Source organism: Ranitomeya imitator, chromosome 4 (genome assembly GCF_032444005.1).
Source record: "Ranitomeya imitator isolate aRanImi1 chromosome 4, aRanImi1.pri, whole genome shotgun sequence".
Taxonomy (NCBI): Eukaryota; Metazoa; Chordata; class Amphibia; order Anura; family Dendrobatidae; genus Ranitomeya; species Ranitomeya imitator.
The window spans coordinates 359,309,381-359,328,969 of record NC_091285.1 but is presented as its reverse complement, the minus strand read 5'-3'; the positions used below and the strand labels follow the sequence as shown (position 1 = coordinate 359,328,969).

Genomic DNA, 19,589 nt, shown 5'->3' with positions numbered 1-19,589 from the left:
AGGTGTGGTTAGGGTTACTGTTGGGATTAGGGTTAGGAGTGTGTTTGGATTAGGGTTTCAGTTATAATTGGGGGGTTTCCACTGTTTAGGCACATCAGGGGCTCTCCAAACGCGACATGGCGTCCGATCTCAATTCCAGCCAATTCTGCGTTGAAAAAGTAAAACAGTGCTCCTTCCCTTCCGAGCTCTCCCGTGTGACCAAACAGGGGTTTACCCCAACATATGGGGTATCAGCGTACTCAGGACAAATAGGACAACAACTTTTGGGGTCCAATTTCTCCTGTTACCCTTGGGAAAATACAAAACTGGGGGCTAAAAAATAATTTTTGTGGGAAAAAAAAAGATTTTTTATTTTCACGGCTCTGCGTTATAAACTGTAGTGAAACACTTGGGGGTTCAAAGTTCTCACAACACATCTAGATAAGTTCCATGGGGGTCTAGTTTCCAATATGGGGTCACTTGTGGGGGATTTCTACTGTTTAGGTACATTAGGGGTTCTGCAAACGCAATGTGACGCCTGCAGACCATTCCATCTAAGTCTGCATTCCAAATGGCACTCCTTCCCTTCCGAGCCCTCCCATGCGCCCAAACGGTGGTTCCCCCTAACATATGGGGTATCAGCGTACTCAGGACAAATTGGACAACAACTTTTGGGGTCAAATTTCTCCTCTTACCCTCGGGAAAATACAAAACTGAGGGCTAAAAAATAATTTTGGGGGGAAAGATTTTTTTTTTCAATTTTCACGGCTCTGCGTTACAAACTGTAGTGAAACACTTGGGGGTTCAAAGCTCTCACAACACATCTAGATGAGTTCCTTAGGGGGTCTAGTTTCCAAAATGGTGTCACTTGTGGGGGGTTTCTACTGTTTCGGTACATTAGGGGCTCTGCAAATGCAATGTGACACCTGCAGACCATTCCATCTAAGCCTGCATTCCAAATGGAGCTCCTTCCCTTCCGAGCCCTCCCATGCGCCCAAACAGTGGTTCCCCCCACATATGGGGTATCAGCGCACTCAGAACAAATTGGACAACAAATTTTGGGGTCCAATTTCTCCTGTTACCCTCGGGAAAATACAAAACTGGGGGCTAAAAAATAATTTTTGTGGGAAAAAATTTTTGTTTTATTTTTACGGCTCTCCATTATAAACTTCTGTGAAGCCCTTGGTGGGTCAAAGTGCTCACCACACATGTAGATAAGTTCCTTAGGGGGTCTACTTTCCAAAATGGTGTCACTTGTGGGGGGTTTCAATGTTTAGGCACATCAGGGGCTCTCCAAACGAAACATGGCGTCCCATCTCAATTCCAGTCAATTTTGCATTGAAAAGTCAAATGGCGCTCCTTCGCTTCCGAGCTCTGCCATGCGCCCAAACATGTGGGGTATTGTCGTGCTCAGGACAAATTGTACAACAATGTTTGGGGTCTATTTTCTCCTGTTACCCTTGGTAAAATTAAACAAATTGGAGCTGAATTAAATTTTTTGTGAAAAAAAGTTAAATGTTCATTTTTATTTAAACATTCAAAAAATTCCTGTGAAGCACCAGAAGGGTTAATAAACTTTTTGAATATGGTTTTGAGAACCTTGAGGGGTGTAGTTTTTAGAATGGTGTCACACTTGGGTATTTTCTATCATATAGACCCCTCAAAATGACTTCAAATGAGATGTGGTCCCTAAAATAAAATGGTGTTGTAGAAATGAGAAATTGCTGGTCAACTTTTAACCCTTATAACTCCCTAACAAAAAAAAATTTTGGTTCCAAAATTGTGCTGATGTAAAGTAGACATGTGGGAAATGTTACTTATTAAGTATTTTGTGTGACATATCTCTGTGATTTAATTGCATAAAAATTCAAAGTTGGAAAATTGCGAAATTTTCATAATTTTCGCCAAATTTCCGTTTTTTTCACAAATGAACGCAGGTACTATCAAAGAATTTTTACCATTGTCATGAAGTACAATATGTCACGAGAAAACAATGTCAGAATCACTTGGATTCGTTGAAGCGTTCCAGAGTTATAACCTCACAAAGGGACAGTGGTCAGAATTGTAAAAATTGGCCCGGTCATTAACGTGCAAACCACCCTTGGGGGTAAAGGGGTTAACAAATCACAGTTTATATTACCTCCCCATAACCCTGATTGCCAATGCACCAGGACAATTGGTGTGCCATTTCTGGACAAGTTGCGGGCTGGAATTTTTGGGCTGAAAAGGACCCAATATCTATGAACTTTCCCAGCCTGATATCATCTCACTGCTGTCTGGTTTACCTTTGCTGGTTTCAAAAAAATGTGAAGAACCCACGTCATTTGTTTTCATTTATTTATTTGGTTAAACAACTATAAAAAGCTACTGAACAAACCACAATAAAGACACTAAAGGGTGCAAGTTTATAATATGTAGGAGAATTGTGAAATTATTTTATATCTGCAGGACATCTATCCATTCTACCTATTCATCTACTGTCTCTAATATCTATTATATTTCTATCATCTATCTATATCTATATATAAGATTACTTTATTAGTTTTGTAAACTGGCTTTAAGTTACATAGAGCATTATAGTATGGTGGCTCAGTGGTTAGCACTGAAGCCCTGGATTCAAATTCCACCAAGGACAATATCTGCAAGGAGTTTGTATGCTCTCTCCGTGTTTGTGTGGGTTTCCTCCGGGTTCTCCGCTTTCCTCCCACATTCCAAAGACATACTGATAGGGAATCTAGATTGTGAACCCCATCGGGAACAGCAATGGTAATATGTGCAAACTGTAAAGCACTGCGGAATATGTTAGCACTATATAAAAATAAAGATTATTATTATATAGTATGTAAAAGATGATGTTAAAACCCACACTGTATACGGACTGTATACACAAGTCATACGGAGAATAGGCGAGGAAATAAATAGACAAAAAATTGCACAATACACATACATGACACTAGCCACCTTCTCTGGCTGAGAATTGAGTATTTTTATACAGAAATGTGAGCGAACCCTTATAAAAAGTAAATTCTTCATCCCTCCAGATCATGAACTGGAGCATCTCTGCATGGTTTGACACAGCCATTACACAGTACAAAGCAGAGTCACATGTATAAGATTTTCTCAGTACAGAAACATATTTTTTTACATAACCAATTGTAGGACTTTTGTTATTAGAAGATCTGTTAATTAAAATGTACTTTGTGGGTTAATCCATTTAAAAAGGAAATAGGTATGTGTTCTCATTAAAACAATGATGTTGCATTAGTTTCAGTTCAGCTTCTAAAGTTACTAATTAGTCACATAACACTGGCAGGTACAATACACTACAGATGGAAGGCAAGACACAGAAAACTCTGTATATTCCCTTCCAGTAACCCATGACACTTTCTCAGAAAACAAAGAAACCTGACCACCACAGTCTATTGTTTTTACTTCTATTGAAAAATCATCAATGTGCACCACCTCAATAACACAAATTAATTCTTCTAAAAATAGAAATCTACCGTATTTAAAAAACCCCAAATGTTAAGCAATATTTACAGCGAATATTTAGCTGCAGAAACACTAACAAGGAAAGAATAGTATTCATTGACAACTACTCAAACTTTAATGGAAAGCTTGACCCATTTACACTGGGAAGTATAGAATCAGATTTTGATGGACATAGCCGTTTCCAGCGTTTAGTGATGCTAGAGATTCAGCGGATTTACTGTGAAGATTTGAAACCCCATTGAGCAGCACAAAAAGAAAATAATTCTGAATGTATAAATACATTATTATTAAGACATAAAAAGGCAAGCCATTACACAAGGTCTACAATGAAACATTGCGCATTAATTCTCTGTGCGAGCTGGTATCTGTTACTACCTGCTGTGATATTGCTCTAACTCACTGCTTACATTCACAATAGGAAAAAAAGAACCAGATTTAACATGTCTATTATAAATCGCATATTCATTTGAGTTAGGCCAGCAGACCGCTATGTTCCTTTCACTAACGTAATATCAAAAGGATGATCAATATACCTGGGCTACCACGGATAATAAAAGCCAGGGATGTAAATACAGGACAGTGATGTCGTACATAATGATAAGAACCTTAGGGCGCATTCAGACATCCAATTTTTTTTTTGCTTATGAGTGCTATCCGGGGTTTTCACCAGGTGGTCCACAGAAAATAGTGTAGGCATGTCCGATTTTGATCAAAGGGTTGCATGAAAATTGGCAAAGCAAGTCTATAGGTCAGTGAAAAAAAAAAAAAAAATCAGACAGACTGTCAGAAAGGAGAAGATGGAGAAACTTTTTTTTATTCTCCATGTACGAGAAAAACTGATGACACTCAGACCACATTCTCATCAACCCTGATCAATATAATAGGACTGTTTTTCTAATACGCAAGAAAAACGCACGTCTGAATGAAGCCTTATGCAATTGCACTGAACAGCAGATGAAGTACACGTCACCCGTAAGTGTACAGATCGCAATGCCCGAAGTAACCATAAGTCTCCTGGCCTAAAACTAACAGCCTCATATACGTCTGGTTTGGGTCAGGTTGATGGCCTAGCAGTACGTACACGGAAATTTAAAACAATGACGTGTGTATGTGCCCTAAGGCTATGTACACACAATGTGTTTTTTATGCGCGTACATGGTCCAAAAATACTTATGCAAGGTAATAAAATGACAATCCTGAAGTGCTGTGCACATGATCAGTAATTTTCCATCCGCATTTGCAGCATTTTATTTTCTGCAGCATGTCACTTCTTTTTGCATTTCTGCAGCGTTTTTGACTCTGACTTCAACTGAGTCAGTCAACTCTGCAGCAAAAACGCAGGTGTAAAAAGGTAATTTGCTGCCAAAAACGCTATAAATTGTCAAAGGGAAATTATGTCAGAAGTAGGAAGTGTGTGTGGGCGGAGAATATGTGTGTGTGTCTATGTGTGTACCCATGCGACGTGTGTACCCAGGTGTCATCTGATGGGACAACTACTACTCCCATCCAGCTACGTCTTTTGTCACATATAACAGACAGCATGAGCCGATGATGGGAGAATAGTCTCATCATCTGGTGCCTGTGTTCAATTGTAAAAAAATCAAAACGTTTACATAGTTACATACTGTACATATTCACATACAGAATACATAATCACCGAACACCTTACCCCCGATGCCCGCGTCTCCTGCAAACAATCAAAAATAATAAACAAACATATACTCACCTTTCCACCGTAGACCATTTAATACAGAGTGTCCCACGGCAATCTCACGTGCAGAACAGTCACATCGGGAGAAGTGACCGTTCTACCGGCCGCCGGTGATACACTGACAGGAGGTAATCACTCACACAGTGCATCACTGAGCTACCGTGAGAGTTCACCGGAGTTCATCAGCTGATCAGCTCCGATGCTCTCACTTACGGCACCGCTGCGTGAGAAAGTTCTCACACAGCAGTAGTGCCGTGAGAGCACCGAAGCTGATCAGCTGATGAACTCAGGTAAACTCTCACGGTGGCTCAGTGATACACCACGGGAGCGATCACTACCTGTCAGAGCATCGCCGGCCACAAGGTAGAGCGGTCACATCTCCTGATGTGACCATTCGCTGTGGGACACTAGGTATTAAATGGACTACGTCGGACAGGATAGTATTAAATGTTGGTTTATTATTTTTTGATTGTTTGCAGGAGACAAGGGCATCGGGGATTAGGCGCTCAGCAAGTATGGTAAATTTAAATTCAATAAATGAGTCTGTGTGATTATTTCAAATAAAGGACTTTATTCTGGGTGTCTGTGTTTTTATACAATATCACTATGGGGTTAGTAATGGATAGGCGTCTTATAGATGCCTCTCCGTTACTAACCTGTGGGCTTGATGTCACCTGACAATACAAAGGTGACATCAACCCCACAAATATGAACCCCACTTGCCACCGCTACAGGGCAAGTGGGAAGAGCACATCTATAAGATGCACCATTTCTGGGGCGTCTGAGAGCTGATGTTTTTAGCCTGGGGGGGTGCCAATATCTATGGTCCTTTCCCAGGCTATTAAAATCAGCCCTCAGCTGGCTCGATTTTATAGGGGGACCACATGTCAATTTTTTTTAAGGGGTTCCTCTGTAAACTAGCCAGTAAAGGCTAAGCAAACAGCTGTGAGCTGATATTAATAGCCTGGAAACCTTTGGGTATTGGCTCCTTCCCAGAATATTAACATCAGCCCTCAGCTTTCCCTCTGATGGTTATGAAAATTATGCAGGAACCCACACAGTTTTTTTTCAATTTTGAAAAATAAACAGATATTGCATTTCACGCAGATTTCTGAAAGTTGCTGTTTTGTTAAAGCATATTTAGGGTTAATTATGTTAATGCTCCTACATAGGCTGGTGACTGTGTGTGTGTGTGTGTGTGTGTCTTTATTTAATATTAATGAGGGAATCTGGCTGAAAAGGTTGAACAAGGAAATTACATCACAATTTTTTTTTTTTTTTTAATACTATATCTTTATTTAGCTCTATGGATTTACAAAAACGCACATTTTTCAGCTGCGCTTTTTTTGCCAAGAGATGCAGAAACCTTGCAGAGATTTCTGCAAGCAAATTACACAACGTGCATACATAGCCTTACAGTGATATGAATACTTTCTGCTAGGATTAACCATTCCCATCATATTGTGCAGAATTAAATTATTTAATCTTGTTTATCTATTGCTGGGGTGAACAATCCCAGGCACCAGGTAGCTAATGCACCATTCATTTTTTGCGGAGGGTTCAGGGTTCGAACCCCACCAAGGACAACATCTGCAAGGAGTTTGTATATTCTTTCTGATGTTGTGTTGATTTCCACACCCCAAACAAATATACAAATATGGAATTTAAATTGTTAGCCCCAATGGGGACAATGATAATCATGTCTGTAAAGTGCCGTGGAAATTATTGGTGCTATGTAAAAGTGAGTAAATTAAATAAGTAAAGTAAATTGCTTGACTACAAAACTCTTGGAATGGCGTATCCAGGCGATAAACCTTGCAAACATGTAGTCACTGGCAAATAAATAGTGAGGTGTATACATCAATGTGTTAACATGAAACCAAAGCAGCAAGAAAAGCTCTCTCGTCACAACTAACTCTGGTGACATCACAAATCTATAATATTACAAGTTACCAATTTAAGTATGCATTCACCGATTACATCTGTTTTTTCCAAATAATGATAAAAGGGATAAAGAGTAACTCTAGCACAAATAGAAGAAGGGTTGCCATCATGAATCAACCCTCTGGATGTTTATTTGGAACTCTCCAATTCACCAAGGGTCTTCTACAAAAAAATATGATTAGGAAAAAAAAGCATAGAGGGTTTACACGCTCAGGAATTTTTTAGGATTGTAAGTGCAAATCTCAAACTAAATCCCGCAAAGTAGAGCGGGCTACTGTACCCAATATACCTGAAGTCAATGATCAGCTACTTGTTTGCTCATGGGCTGTGTAGACAGGCTGACTGCATTTCCTAGTCGCACAGAACAATCAGTAACGCATCTTACTAAACCCTACTTAAATGGAGTTCCTTGATTCAGTAACATTATCAGCACAATACTTCCATTACTAATTTAGCCAAATATATAATTGTAGCATTTTTTTGTTACGGTAATGTCAGTATTAGCACTATAAAGTTGAGGAATTCAACAACTTTTTCTTCTCCCTGCTACTTAAATGGTCTTTATTTGTCAAATACTTAATACATCATTAAAGGCCTCATTGAATCCATTACTTTTCTCATACATGAAATAACTGATCAATGTTCTGTGTTTTCCTCCCCTTCTGGGCCATGTAGCAATATGCGGGCTTGTTGTTCTCGGGACGAGATGAACTTTAGAATGACATCCTTCATTTTACAATATAGTGTACTAGTGCGCATGTAAATGCTAAACTAACGTTTACTCCTCCCCCCGCCCATAGTAACAGCCACCCCTCCCAGCCAGCGTCACTGATTCAGTCAGCCTGCTAAGCTACTCACAGACTGGCGTCGGCTCTCCTCACCCAAGTGTGACAGCATGTATTTCTATGCAGCTGTCACTCAGGTCAGGAGAGGCGATGGTCAGTCTGAGGATTGTAATGTGATACTCAGACACAGGGCAGCCTGACCCAATCAGTGACACCAGTGCAGAGGGGTGGGCGGGATTATGGATGGGAGGGGAAGGGGTGAATATTCATTTGCAATTTACATATGTTTGACTTGCTGATGAAGGACAATACATTTGTCTGGATCTTACAGGACCACAATGGGGCAATGTAGAGAAATAAAAGTTACATATCCTGAAAGGGCTGCCCAAGTCCTATTTCGGGATACTATTAGTATAATATGCACAAATCACCTGACAGATTCCCTTTAACTGGTTAACGGCTGCAGGCAGAGCATTGATCCACTAGTGGCTGTAAGATTAAATCAGCTATCAAGTGCAGGTAAAGATGCGGGCTTAGCAAGTGAGCCCGCATCAAAGGAATGTGGAGGGATTAATCAAATTTCCTCAGTGTTTGAACAGAGTACCAGTTTTTACGCAGCGTTTCATCAAATCACCATATTTTTTGGCCTCTAATGCACTGGACTATGAAAGGTACCGTCACATTTAGCGACGCTGCAGCGATCTAGACAACGATCCCGATCGCTGCAGCGTCGCTGTGTGGTCGCTGGAGAGCTGTCACACAGACAGCTCTCCAGCGACCAACTATGCGAAGTCCCCTGGTAACCAGGGTAAAGATCGGGTTACTAAGCGCAGGGCCGCGCTTAGTAACCCGATGTTTACCCTGGTTACCAGTGCTAATGTAAAAAAACCCAAACACTACATACTTACATTCTGATGTCTGTCCCCCGTCGCTGTGCTTTCCTGCACTGACTGTGAGCCCCGGCTGGCCGTAAAGCACAGCGGTGACGTCACCGCTGTAATCTGCTTTATGGCTGGCTGGCGCTGACAGTGCAGGGAAGCAGAACGCCGAGGGACGCGACAGACACCGGAATGTAAGTATGAAGTGTTTGCTTTTTTTTACATTTACACTGGTAACCAGGGTAAACTTCGGGTTACTAAGCGCGGCCCTGCGCTTAGTAACCCGATGTTTACCCTGGTTACCAGTGAAGACATCGCTGAATCGGCATCACACACGCCCATTCAGCGATGTCTGCGGGAGATCCAGCGACGAAATAAAGTTCTGGACTTTCTGCTCCGACCAACGATATCACAGCAGGATCCAGATCGCTGCTGCGTGTCAAACACAACGATATCGCTATCCAGGACGCTGCAACGTCACGGATCGCTAGCGATATCGTTGTGAAGTTGGTCAGTGTGAAGGTACCTTAAGGCTTCTTTCACACTTACGTCTTTTGCGGTCTGTCGCAATGCGTTGTTATGTGCAAAAAACGCATCCTGCAAAGTTGCCCGTAGGATGCGTTTTTTGCACATAGACTTGTATTGCCGATGGATCGCGACGTATGGCCATACGTTACGTCCGTCGTGCACTGTATGCGTCGTGTTTTGGCAGACCATCGTATCGAAAAAACGTTAAAGGGAACGTTTTTTCGTACGTTGGATCCTGCAATTCCTACAGCGCATGCGCAGCCAGAACTCTGCACCTTCCTCCCCGGGACTTTTTAATGGGCAGCGGATGCGTGGAAAAACTGCATCCGCTGCCCATGTTGTGCCGAATTTTCACAACTTCCGTCGGTACGTCGCGCCGACCCTTAGCAATGGCCTCGCACCGACGGAAATGTGAAAGAAGCCTAAGACGCACCCATGTTTTAGAGGTGGAAAATAGGGAAAAAATATTTGAAGCAAAAAATGTAGTAAAATATTTAATAACATACCATTATGTATAATAACACCACAACATATAATAGTATGTTATTATGTTGGAAGCTACGGGTAGAAGATGGTGCTTCTGGACGAGTGTGGTGTCTGTATGAAGATGCTGGAGGGGGAGTATAACAATGGGGGCACAGGGCTTATATTTAAAGCACCACTCCAGCAATGAAAAATAACACTGGAGTGCTGCTTTAAGATCCCATGGGAGAACTATAACTCCAAGCATGTCCTGCAGATCCTATGACATGCTGGGAGTTATAGTTCACCACAGGAGTGGCAGAGTGCATTTTTTTGTGTCTAATTAATAAACTTTTATTTAAAGTTGTATAGGCAGTGCAGGTCCTGCAGCCAGCCAGCCAGCCACGCTGACAGGTAATGAAGGGCTGGAGGACTGTTTTCAGTAAAGTGTCTGGAGGACCTGATGACATCATGAAGAGGGAGGCCGTGTGCAGTCATGTGATGCTCCAGCCCACCCTCTTCATGACCTCACACAGGTCCTATAGCGGAGAACTCGGTAGAGCAGGTGTGCGGCGATCTCTCCTCTGACCCCCTGCTCCTGCCCCCTCCTCCACCGGACACACGATCTCCCCAGCCACTGCAGGAATCTGGCGCTGGGGAAGCCATGTGGGTCCGCTGTTTAAGTAAAGGAATATTCATTTGCTGCTCCCCGCTCGGCGCTGACAGGTGAGCGTGGAGGCGACTAATAATTATTCCTTCACTTTAAAGGGCCACTGTCACCCCCTCCAGCCGTTATAAACTAAAAGAGCCACCTTGTGCAGCAGTAATGCTGCATTCTATCAAGGTGGCTCTTTTAGTTTTTGGTGCATTTATTCCCAAAATAAAGCATTTTATAACTTCGCCAAAATACCTGTCTTTAGCCAGGTCCTCACCCCCCTGCTGGAAACGCCACACTGCCGTCACTCAAATCTTCAGGGGCGCCGCCCCCTCCGCGCTGTTTTCGCATAAAATCCGGCGCCTGCGCTATGTAGTACTGTCTGGTGCAGGCGCAGTAATCTGGCCGATTAGCGAAATTAGGATTATTTAGTCTAGAAAAAAGACGACTGAGGGGCGATCTAATAACCATGTATAAGTATATAAGGGGACAATATAGGGATTTTTGGTTACTCACCGTAAAATCCTTTTCTCCAAGACGCTCATTGGGGGACACAGGACTGTGCGGGTGTATGCTTCTGCCGCCAGGAGGCTGACACTAAGTAAACTTAAAAAAAAAAGTTAGCTCCTCCTCCATCGTATACACCCTGACACTGGCTACCAGAGACTCCAGTTTGTGCAAAAAGCAGTAGGAGAACAAAAAACACAAAAAATAATATAACAGCATAAATACAGAAACTTTATGTCTAGAAAAGATCCTACTGACTAATGTAATCAGATATAACCAAAGCAGCCATAAGGCTACCAGGGAGGGAGCTGTGTCCCCCAATGAGCGTCTTGGAGAAAAGGATTTTACGGTGAGTAACCAAAAATCCCTATTTCTCCTTCGCCTCATTGTTGGACACAGGACTGTGGGATGTCCTAAAGCAGTCCCTGGGTGGGAAAAATCACTCACCAGAAAAAGACATCCAGATAATGTTAGTCTATAAATGCGCCACTGCTGCTTGAAGAATTCTTCTACCCAGACTTGCATCTGCAGAGGTCTGGGAATGGACATTATAATGTTTGACAAATGTATGCAGACTAGACCAGGTCGCAGCCTTGCAAACCTGTTCTGCTGAGGCCTGGTGCCAAACGGCCCAGGAAGCCCCCACTGCTCTAGTCGAATGAGCCTTGATTCCAGCCGGAACCGTCATGCCCATGGAGCGATAAGCCTCCTGAATGGTCGCCCTTATCCATCTGGCCAAGGTAGATCTTGAAGCCGCGCATCCCTTCCTGCGACCCTGCGGAAGGACAAACAGAGCATCCGTCTGGCGAAAGGGGGCCGTACGGGAAACGTACCTCCTCAGAGCCCTCACCAGATCCAACGTATGGAGAGCTTTTTCTACACGGTGCGTAGGTGCCGGACAAAAAGAGGGCAGAACAATATCTTCATTAATGTGAAATGATGAAACAACCTTCGGCAAAAAGGACGGTGCTGGTCTGAGCACCACCTTGTCCTGATGAAATCGCAAAAAAGGAGGACGACAAGAAAGAGCTGCCAGCTCCGATATCCGTCTTATGGACGTTATGGCCACTAAAAATACAACTTTCCAAGAGAGAAACATCAAAGAAACCTCTTGAAGAGGCTCAAAAGGAGCGTCCTGTAAAGCCCTTAAGACCAGATTAAGGTCCCAAGCTTCCAAAGGAGTCTTATAAGGAGGGACCTTATGAGCGACTCCCTGGAAAAAAGTCCTGACTTGACGATTAGGAGCAATCCTGCGTTGAAAAAGTACTGATAAAGCCGAAACCTGCCTTATAAGGGTACTCGGAGCAAGCCCAGAATCCAGGCCTGCTTGAAGGAAGGCTAGAATGTTTGGAACCGAGAAACGCAGAGGGGGCAGCCCGCGTTCTCTACACCAGGAAAGAAACACCTTCCAAGTGTGATAATAATTCCTGGCCGAAACGGACTTACGTGCACTGATCATGGTATCAGCCACTTCTTGAGAAAAACCAGCCTGAGTTAAAACCCAAGATTCAACGGCCAGGCCGTCAAACGTAGGACCTCTGAGTTCTGGTGGTAGATCGGCCCTTGAGATAGAAGATCTGGCCGATCGGGGAGCCGCCAAGGAACCCCGGCTAGAAGTTGTACCAGGTCTGCATACCAGGTCCGTCGTGGCCAATCCGGAGCGATCAGGATGGCCGGCACTCTCTCTGATTTGATCTTCTTGATTACTCTCGGGAGCAGTGCCAGAGGAGGGAACAGATAAGAGAGATGAAATTGGTTCCAAGACTGTACCAGCGCATCCACAGCGATAGCCTGGGGATCTCGGTACCGAGAGACAAAACTGGGCACCTTGGCATTCACCTTGGACGCCATTAGATCCACGTCTGGAGTTCCCCAAAGATGGCATATCTGCAAAAATACCTCGGGGTGGAGAGACCATTCCCCGGAGGCTAGACCCTGACGGCTTAGGAAATATGCCGCCCAGTTTTCTTCGCCCGGAATGTGGACCGCTGAGATCACAGAGTGATTTCTCTCCGCCCAGAGTAGAATCAGTTTTACCTCCTGCATGGCTGCCTTGCTGCGGGTGCCCCCCTGGTGATTTATGTAAGCTACCGCTGTGGCGTTGTCCGACTGAATCCGGACAGGGCGACCCGCCAGAAGATGGTGAAAACATAACAAGGCTAGCCGGACCGCTCGAATCTCTAAGATATTGATGGGGAGTTCTGATTCCCGAGGAGACCAGCGTCCCTGAGCTGTGTGATTGAAGAACACTGCTCCCCAACCCAGGAGACTGGCATCTGTTGTGACCACTAGCCAATTGGTTGGGGGAAAGGGCTTCCCCCCCGAGAAGAGATGAGCTGTTTAGCCACCAAGCGAGAGCCCGTTTGGTCTGGAAAGACAACCGAAATTTGCGGTTGAGAGAGAGAGGATTTTTGTTCCATGCTGACAGGATTGCACGTTGGAGGGGTCGAAGATGAAACTGTGCAAACGGAACCGCCTCTATGGTTGCAACCATCTTCCCTAACACCCTCATCCCGGACCGAATCGTATGAGGGTATGGTTGTAGAAGATTCCTCACTTCCCGCCGAAGGGCCAGGACCTTGTCCTGGGGAAGGATAGTTAAGGCTTGAGAGGTGTCGCAGATCATGCCTAAAAAAGAGATTTTTCGAGACGGCCGTAGAGATGACTTCCTTAAATTTACCAACCAACCTAGACGGGAAAGGGTGTCCAGAGTGATGTCGACATTTTCCTTGCAAGACTGAAATGTCGGTCCCTTGATCAGCAGATCGTCTAGGTATGGCAAGACGACAATACCTCGGAAGTGCAGAATGGACACCACAGTCGACATGACTTTTGTGAACACCCTGGGAGCGGAAGCCAGACCGAAAGGTAATGCCGTGAACTGGAAGTGTAGATTGGTTACGGCAAACCGGAGAAATCTTTGATGGAGCGGAAAGATGGGAATATGAAGATAAGCATCCTGAATGTCTACTGAGGCCAAAAATTCTCCCTTTTCCAGAGAGGCGATGACCGACCGCAGAGACTCCATCCGAAAGTGTCGAACGCGGACAAACTTGTTTAAAAGTTTGAGATCTAGGATAGGCCTCACTGCTCCATCCTTTTTGGGCACTACAAAAAGATTGGAATAAAAGCCCTGGAATCTTTCTTCCTTTGGAACAGGAGAAATGACACCGCTGATACGGAGAGACTCTATCGAATTGAACAAGCTTTGACAAAGAGATTTGCCCTTGGGAAGACGGTATGGGAAAAACCGGGGAGGAGGAAGACAGACCAGCTCTATTTTGTAACCTGAAGATATGAGCTCTGCCACCCACTGGTCGTGGATTACCTGAAGCCAGACCTGGCGAAATAAAAGTAGACGTCCGCCTACCCTTTTGGAGATGCCCGGAAGAGGCCTCCAGTCACTTGGCCGAAAATCTTTGCGTCCTAGATCCTCTAGATCTAGAAGACTGGGGACGCATTCTTCCCCCCTGGCTGGCCGAATAAGGGGTCCGACCGTCTCGGTCCTGATTGGGCCGACCCTGCGCAGGAGAACCTGATGCTGGGGCCCATCTGACATAGCGAAAGGTTCTGAAGCGAGCCTGAAAATGGCGCCGAAAAGGCTGTCTGGCCCTCTGCTGAGGAAGGGACTTACTTTTCCCTCCTGTGGAGTCAGAAATGAGCTGATCCAGCTTTTCTCCGAACAAACGACCACTCTGATACGGCAGGGATGTAAGAGATTTCTTAGAGGTAGAATCAGCCCGCCAGGACCTTAACCAAAGGGCCCTTCTGATGGCAATAGCATTAGATGCAGCCGAGGAAGCACAATCTGCAGCATCCAGAGATGCGTTAATCAGATAGCTACCGGCCATAGCTACCTGAGAAGACATTTCAGCCAATTCTGCTGTCACATTACCTTCCTGGAGAGCCATAGATAACGAGTCAGACCAAGATATCATAGCCCTGGCAACCCAGGTTGCCGCAAAAGAAGGAAAAAGTGCTGAGCTTGGGGCCTCAAAGACGGAACGAGCCAAGCTCTCTATAAGACGATCCGTAGGATCCTTAATCGATGAGCCATTAGGGAGAGATAGTAACGTGTTAGAGGCTAAACGGGACACTGGAGGATCTACAGAAGGATTTTCTGCCCAATCACTACAAAGTTCCGAAGCAAAAGGATACCTAGCCTTCAGAGCTCTTTGCCCTGAAAAGCGTTTGTCCGGGTGCTCCCTATTGCGTCGAATCAGGTCCTCGAACTCAGGATGAGAGGAAAAAACCCTATGGGCCCGTTTAGACCGCTTAAATGAGACCTTATGATCAGAGGAAGAGACGAGCTCGTCCTCTATCCCCAAAGACTGATTGACAGCTTCAATTAGGCTGTCTACTGACTCCTGAAACCCAGGTTTATCAAAATTAAGAGACCCTTCTGACTCGTAGTCAGTCTCAACTTCACCGCTTTCTGCAGGGGAAGGAGAGCGAGATACGGAACTCCAGGATGCGGAAGCACCTGAGAGCATGGGAGACGCTTTGCGAATCCGCTTTCCATGCGTCTGTCGAGTGAGAGCGCGCACCCTGCAGATGGATTGTGATAAGGACGTGACCCATTCCGGTGGAGCTACCACAGCATCTGGCTGAGGGGACGGAGCTGGAGAGACTACTGGAGGACTGGCAGGGGGGGGGGCTCCTGGACATGTTCAGGGTCACAGGCCTCACAGAGGCGATTACTTTGGGCGTGCGGAAAAAGGGCATTACAAGATACACAACCGGTAAAAAGAACCGTGTGAGTCTTAACCTTTCTAGACATAATGATCCGTAATGCTATACCCAGGGCCAGAGACTGGGAAAAAAAAGGAATGCTTCAGTCCAGCTGGAGAGAAGCACTTACCCCAGTCCTGTGTCCCCACGAATACAGAGATGGATCCTGACAGCACGATCTCAAAATGTGCTGCCTTATATGTCCAGCAGGCTATAGGGGGGGAGGGACCGCCAAACTAAGCCGCAGCCTAGAGCAGGCCCGAAGCCGCGGCCTAAATTTCCCCCTCAGAAACCGGAGAAACCGGAACCGGACGTGACGCGCCGGAAGGGGTGGAGCCCCGCAGCGCGGCCTGCCGCCCGGAAGTCCCGGGCTCCAGGAACAGCCCCACGCCTGTAGAGAAGCCTCCGGAGGAAAAGCGGCGCCGATCTCTCTACACCGCAGCGCCGCTCCGTAGCGCTGCGGCGCCGCCGACCGAACGCCGCGGCGCTTCTCCAGATAACGCCGCAGAGCTGCAGGCGCCTCAGCGCCGGACTCACCCGGAGCCGGACCACCGCACTACCCAGGCCAGCGCAACAGGTACTCAGGAGCCCCCCCTGACACACCACACTCAGCGAGGGGTGGAAAGAATGACGGTGCAGGCACCCAAACTCCATTATCCCAGGATAAGGAGAGGGACCGTCCTCCACCCCAGCTAACACCCCTGGCAGGGGTGTAGAAAACAGGGGGGAACACACGGACGTCTAGGAGCACCTGTACAGCCTGGGGTCTAGATACCTCAGGGTGGTCAGGGCCAAGTCCAGTGAAAAATCCCACGTAGCGGGGAAGGATACGTGGAGTAGAATCACACGTGCTTGCCCGTTGATGATTTGGGGAGATCGGACCCTCAAAAAGGTCCGTCGCCCCCTCAAACCGAAAGTTGAAAGTCGGGTCCAAAAATCCAGGACCCAGAGATGTGCCTCCTTGAGACACTAAGCATAAACTGGAGTCTCTGGTAGCCAGTGTCAGGGTGTATACGATGGAGGAGGAGCTAACTTTTTTTTTTAAGTTTACTTAGTGTCAGCCTCCTGGCGGCAGAAGCATACACCCGCACAGTCCTGTGTCCCCCAATGAGGCGAAGGAGAAACAAATATCTCGCTGAGGATCTGTTTATGCCAAGGAAGGTGACGGGCACAAGGGGGCATTCTTTGCGTCTGGAGGAGAGAAGGTTTTTCCACCAACATAGAAGAGGATTCTTTACTGTTAGGGCAGTGATAATCTGGAATTGCTTGCCTGAGGAGGTGGTGATGGTGAACTCAGTCGAGGGGTTCAAGAGAGGCCTGGATATCTTCCTGGAGCAGAACAATATTGTATCATACAATTATTAGGTTCTGTAGAAGGACGTAGATCTGGGGATTTATTATGATGGAATATAGGCTGAACTGGATGGACAAATGTCGGCCTTACTAACTATGTTACTATGTCTGACGTCACAGCCAGGCTTGCAGACTGCGCCTGTGCGGCCGCCCTGCCTATCAATCCCAGCCCCGCACTGTGCATAATGCATAACACACTGCGGGGCTGGGATTCCCAAGGTGGGTGGCCTGCACCAAACAGTACTACACAGCGCAGGTGCCGGATTTCATGCGAAAACAGCGCGGAGGGGGCGGCGCCCGGCGCCCCTGAAGATTTGAGTGACGGCAGTGTGGTGTTTCAAGCAGGTGTGTTAGGACCTGCCTCCCTGGCTAAAGACAAATATTTTGGAGAAGTTATAAAACGCTTTATTTTGGGAATAAATGCACCAAAAACTAAAAGAGCCACCTTGTTAGAATGCAACATTACTGCTGCACAAGATAGCTCTTTTAGTTTATAACGGCTGGAGAGGGTGACATTGGCCCTTTAAGCATCGGGACCACGTGGTTTCCCCAGCGCCGGCTTCCTGCAGCGGGGACATTTTCCAGCCTCCTGCGAGTGGGATCCCAGTGTGATCCCACTCTGCCGAAGCCTTCCCCTCCCCACATGTTACATTTGGACCTCAGACGCACCCCACACTTTACTCCCAAATTTGGAGGAAAAAAAAGTGTGTGTTATGGTCGGAAAATACGGTATCTCATATGCAAGAAAAAATTATGAGGGTTTCTAAAGCTTCTCCTATCAAACATAAAAAGCAGATAGCACTAGGATAGAATCTGAAGACCGTTCCAATTTTTCTTGCGACAACAGAAACTGACAAGCCTCCATTATTTTTTGCAGACACTCAGTTAAAAAAAAACATGGACAAGTGAACAGTCAATTAGACTACAAAGCGTACATGTTCTATCTGTAAAAAATGCATGTGAAACAGATGTCTACGGCCTAACTTGTAGAGCTCTCACCTTTACAGTAATCAGAAGGGTCTTCTTGTTCTTCATCGTCGGAGCCCAAAATCTCTTCCTCTGGCTCAGGTGGTGCCGGCTCAGGTAGCGGAGGAGGTGGTGGGGGAGGTGGAGGAGTGGATGGAGCTTTCTGTTGAGCCTCCGGCCTAGAAGAAGTAGAGAGTTCTTCTTTTAATGATGCTTTCCTAATCAAACTATTTCTAAAGACAGACTAACAAGTTACATTTATTAAAGCTTGAAATTGTTTGTTATCACAGTTTAAGAAACAGAAAAAAATGGTGACTTTCTTCAAAGAGTTCCTGTGCCAGTATTTGTGTCCGTCTCAGATTCCAACGAACCAATTCTTCTCATTGCTGTCCTACAAGTAGCATTTTGCCACTTACATACACTGCATATACGATAATGGGGCTCAGGTTCTCACAAAGTGGAAAAAGAAATTAAAAAAAACGATAGAGTTTAATTTTTCAAGTTATGAGTAATAACCTTGATTCCGTACAACACCCCCCCTCCCCCCCAAAAAAAAATACTAAAGGTCTGATTCAGCAAACAGTTATCACAAGAATTACAGCATTAAGAATTTAAAACTTTGAGTGGCACAAAAATATGAGCTACTGAAAGCTGAAAGAAGAGCCAATTTCATCTAGAGGACTCTTCATCAAGACTACAATACAAAATGCCAGCCTTTAGGAACCTGGTCATAAGCGTCAATTTCACCATTGTGACCATGTCTCCAAATTATCGGCCACAAAGCAGGCTACTTGAACTGATAAAATGGTTGACGGAATGGGACAACGATTTGCTGTAAATTAGATTTGCCGCTGCGTCATACAGCCGCGTTACCAGGACGGCAGGCGGCAGCACTCGTGACAAAACTGTACATAATCCTCTACAGGCACAAACGTGTGTAGAGCTGGGCAACACAGATGTGGGCAAATCTGTTTAGGTCCTGAAGGCAGAGGGTAAAGGAGCAGTGAGGAAAGAGCTCACATCTTGTATTGTTCCTTCATTAGTAGAAGATAGAAGAATTATCGCCTGACAGGCGCTGTGGCCTTCATCACTGTACAGAAAGTCCATTGACTCTTGTTGTAAAAAATGACAGAAACCTACGGTATATTGTAGATATGCTGACATATGCTGGTCCTGAACAACAATAGGAAACTCTTCTTGCATTGGTTGGGTGCTTGGAGCTTTCCTGAGGACTGAAGTGAGTAAACCACTAGGCACAAGGTACGTTACCAATAAATCTATTGGCTTCATACAATCTGGTCAGAATGTGAAACCAAGAACCTCATGTTCAGTTTTGTAAATTTAGCCTGGCGGCATTAGATCTATGTATGATTTTTGGATGGATGGTCCATGTCTTTTTTTCCACAGTTCTGGCTTTACTAAGAAATCTTACCTCTAACCAGTTTGATAACATAGATCCCCCGGGAATATTCATGTTAATCACTTCATTATCAATGGCCACCAAAGACCGTACAGTGGCATATAAGGATTACTATTCGCAAGTCTCAAAAATTCCAGCAGTGACCAACATATGTAAAAATGAAGAAGAAATCTGACTA

The 19,589-nt window shown here is 45.2% G+C and overlaps 1 protein-coding gene across 6 annotated transcripts in view; it reads right to left on the bottom strand.

Moving 5' to 3' along the window:
- SRPK2 (SRSF protein kinase 2) overlaps positions 1-19,589 on the bottom strand; it is a 225,307-nt gene that overhangs the window by 66,633 nt on the left and 139,085 nt on the right. For all 6 annotated transcript variants that reach the window (XM_069765090.1, XM_069765091.1, XM_069765092.1 and 3 more), the window contains one exon: positions 18,025-18,170. In XM_069765090.1, coding sequence (XP_069621191.1) covers positions 18,025-18,170 — 146 coding nt within the window. The remainder of the gene's footprint in view (positions 1-18,024; positions 18,171-19,589) is intronic.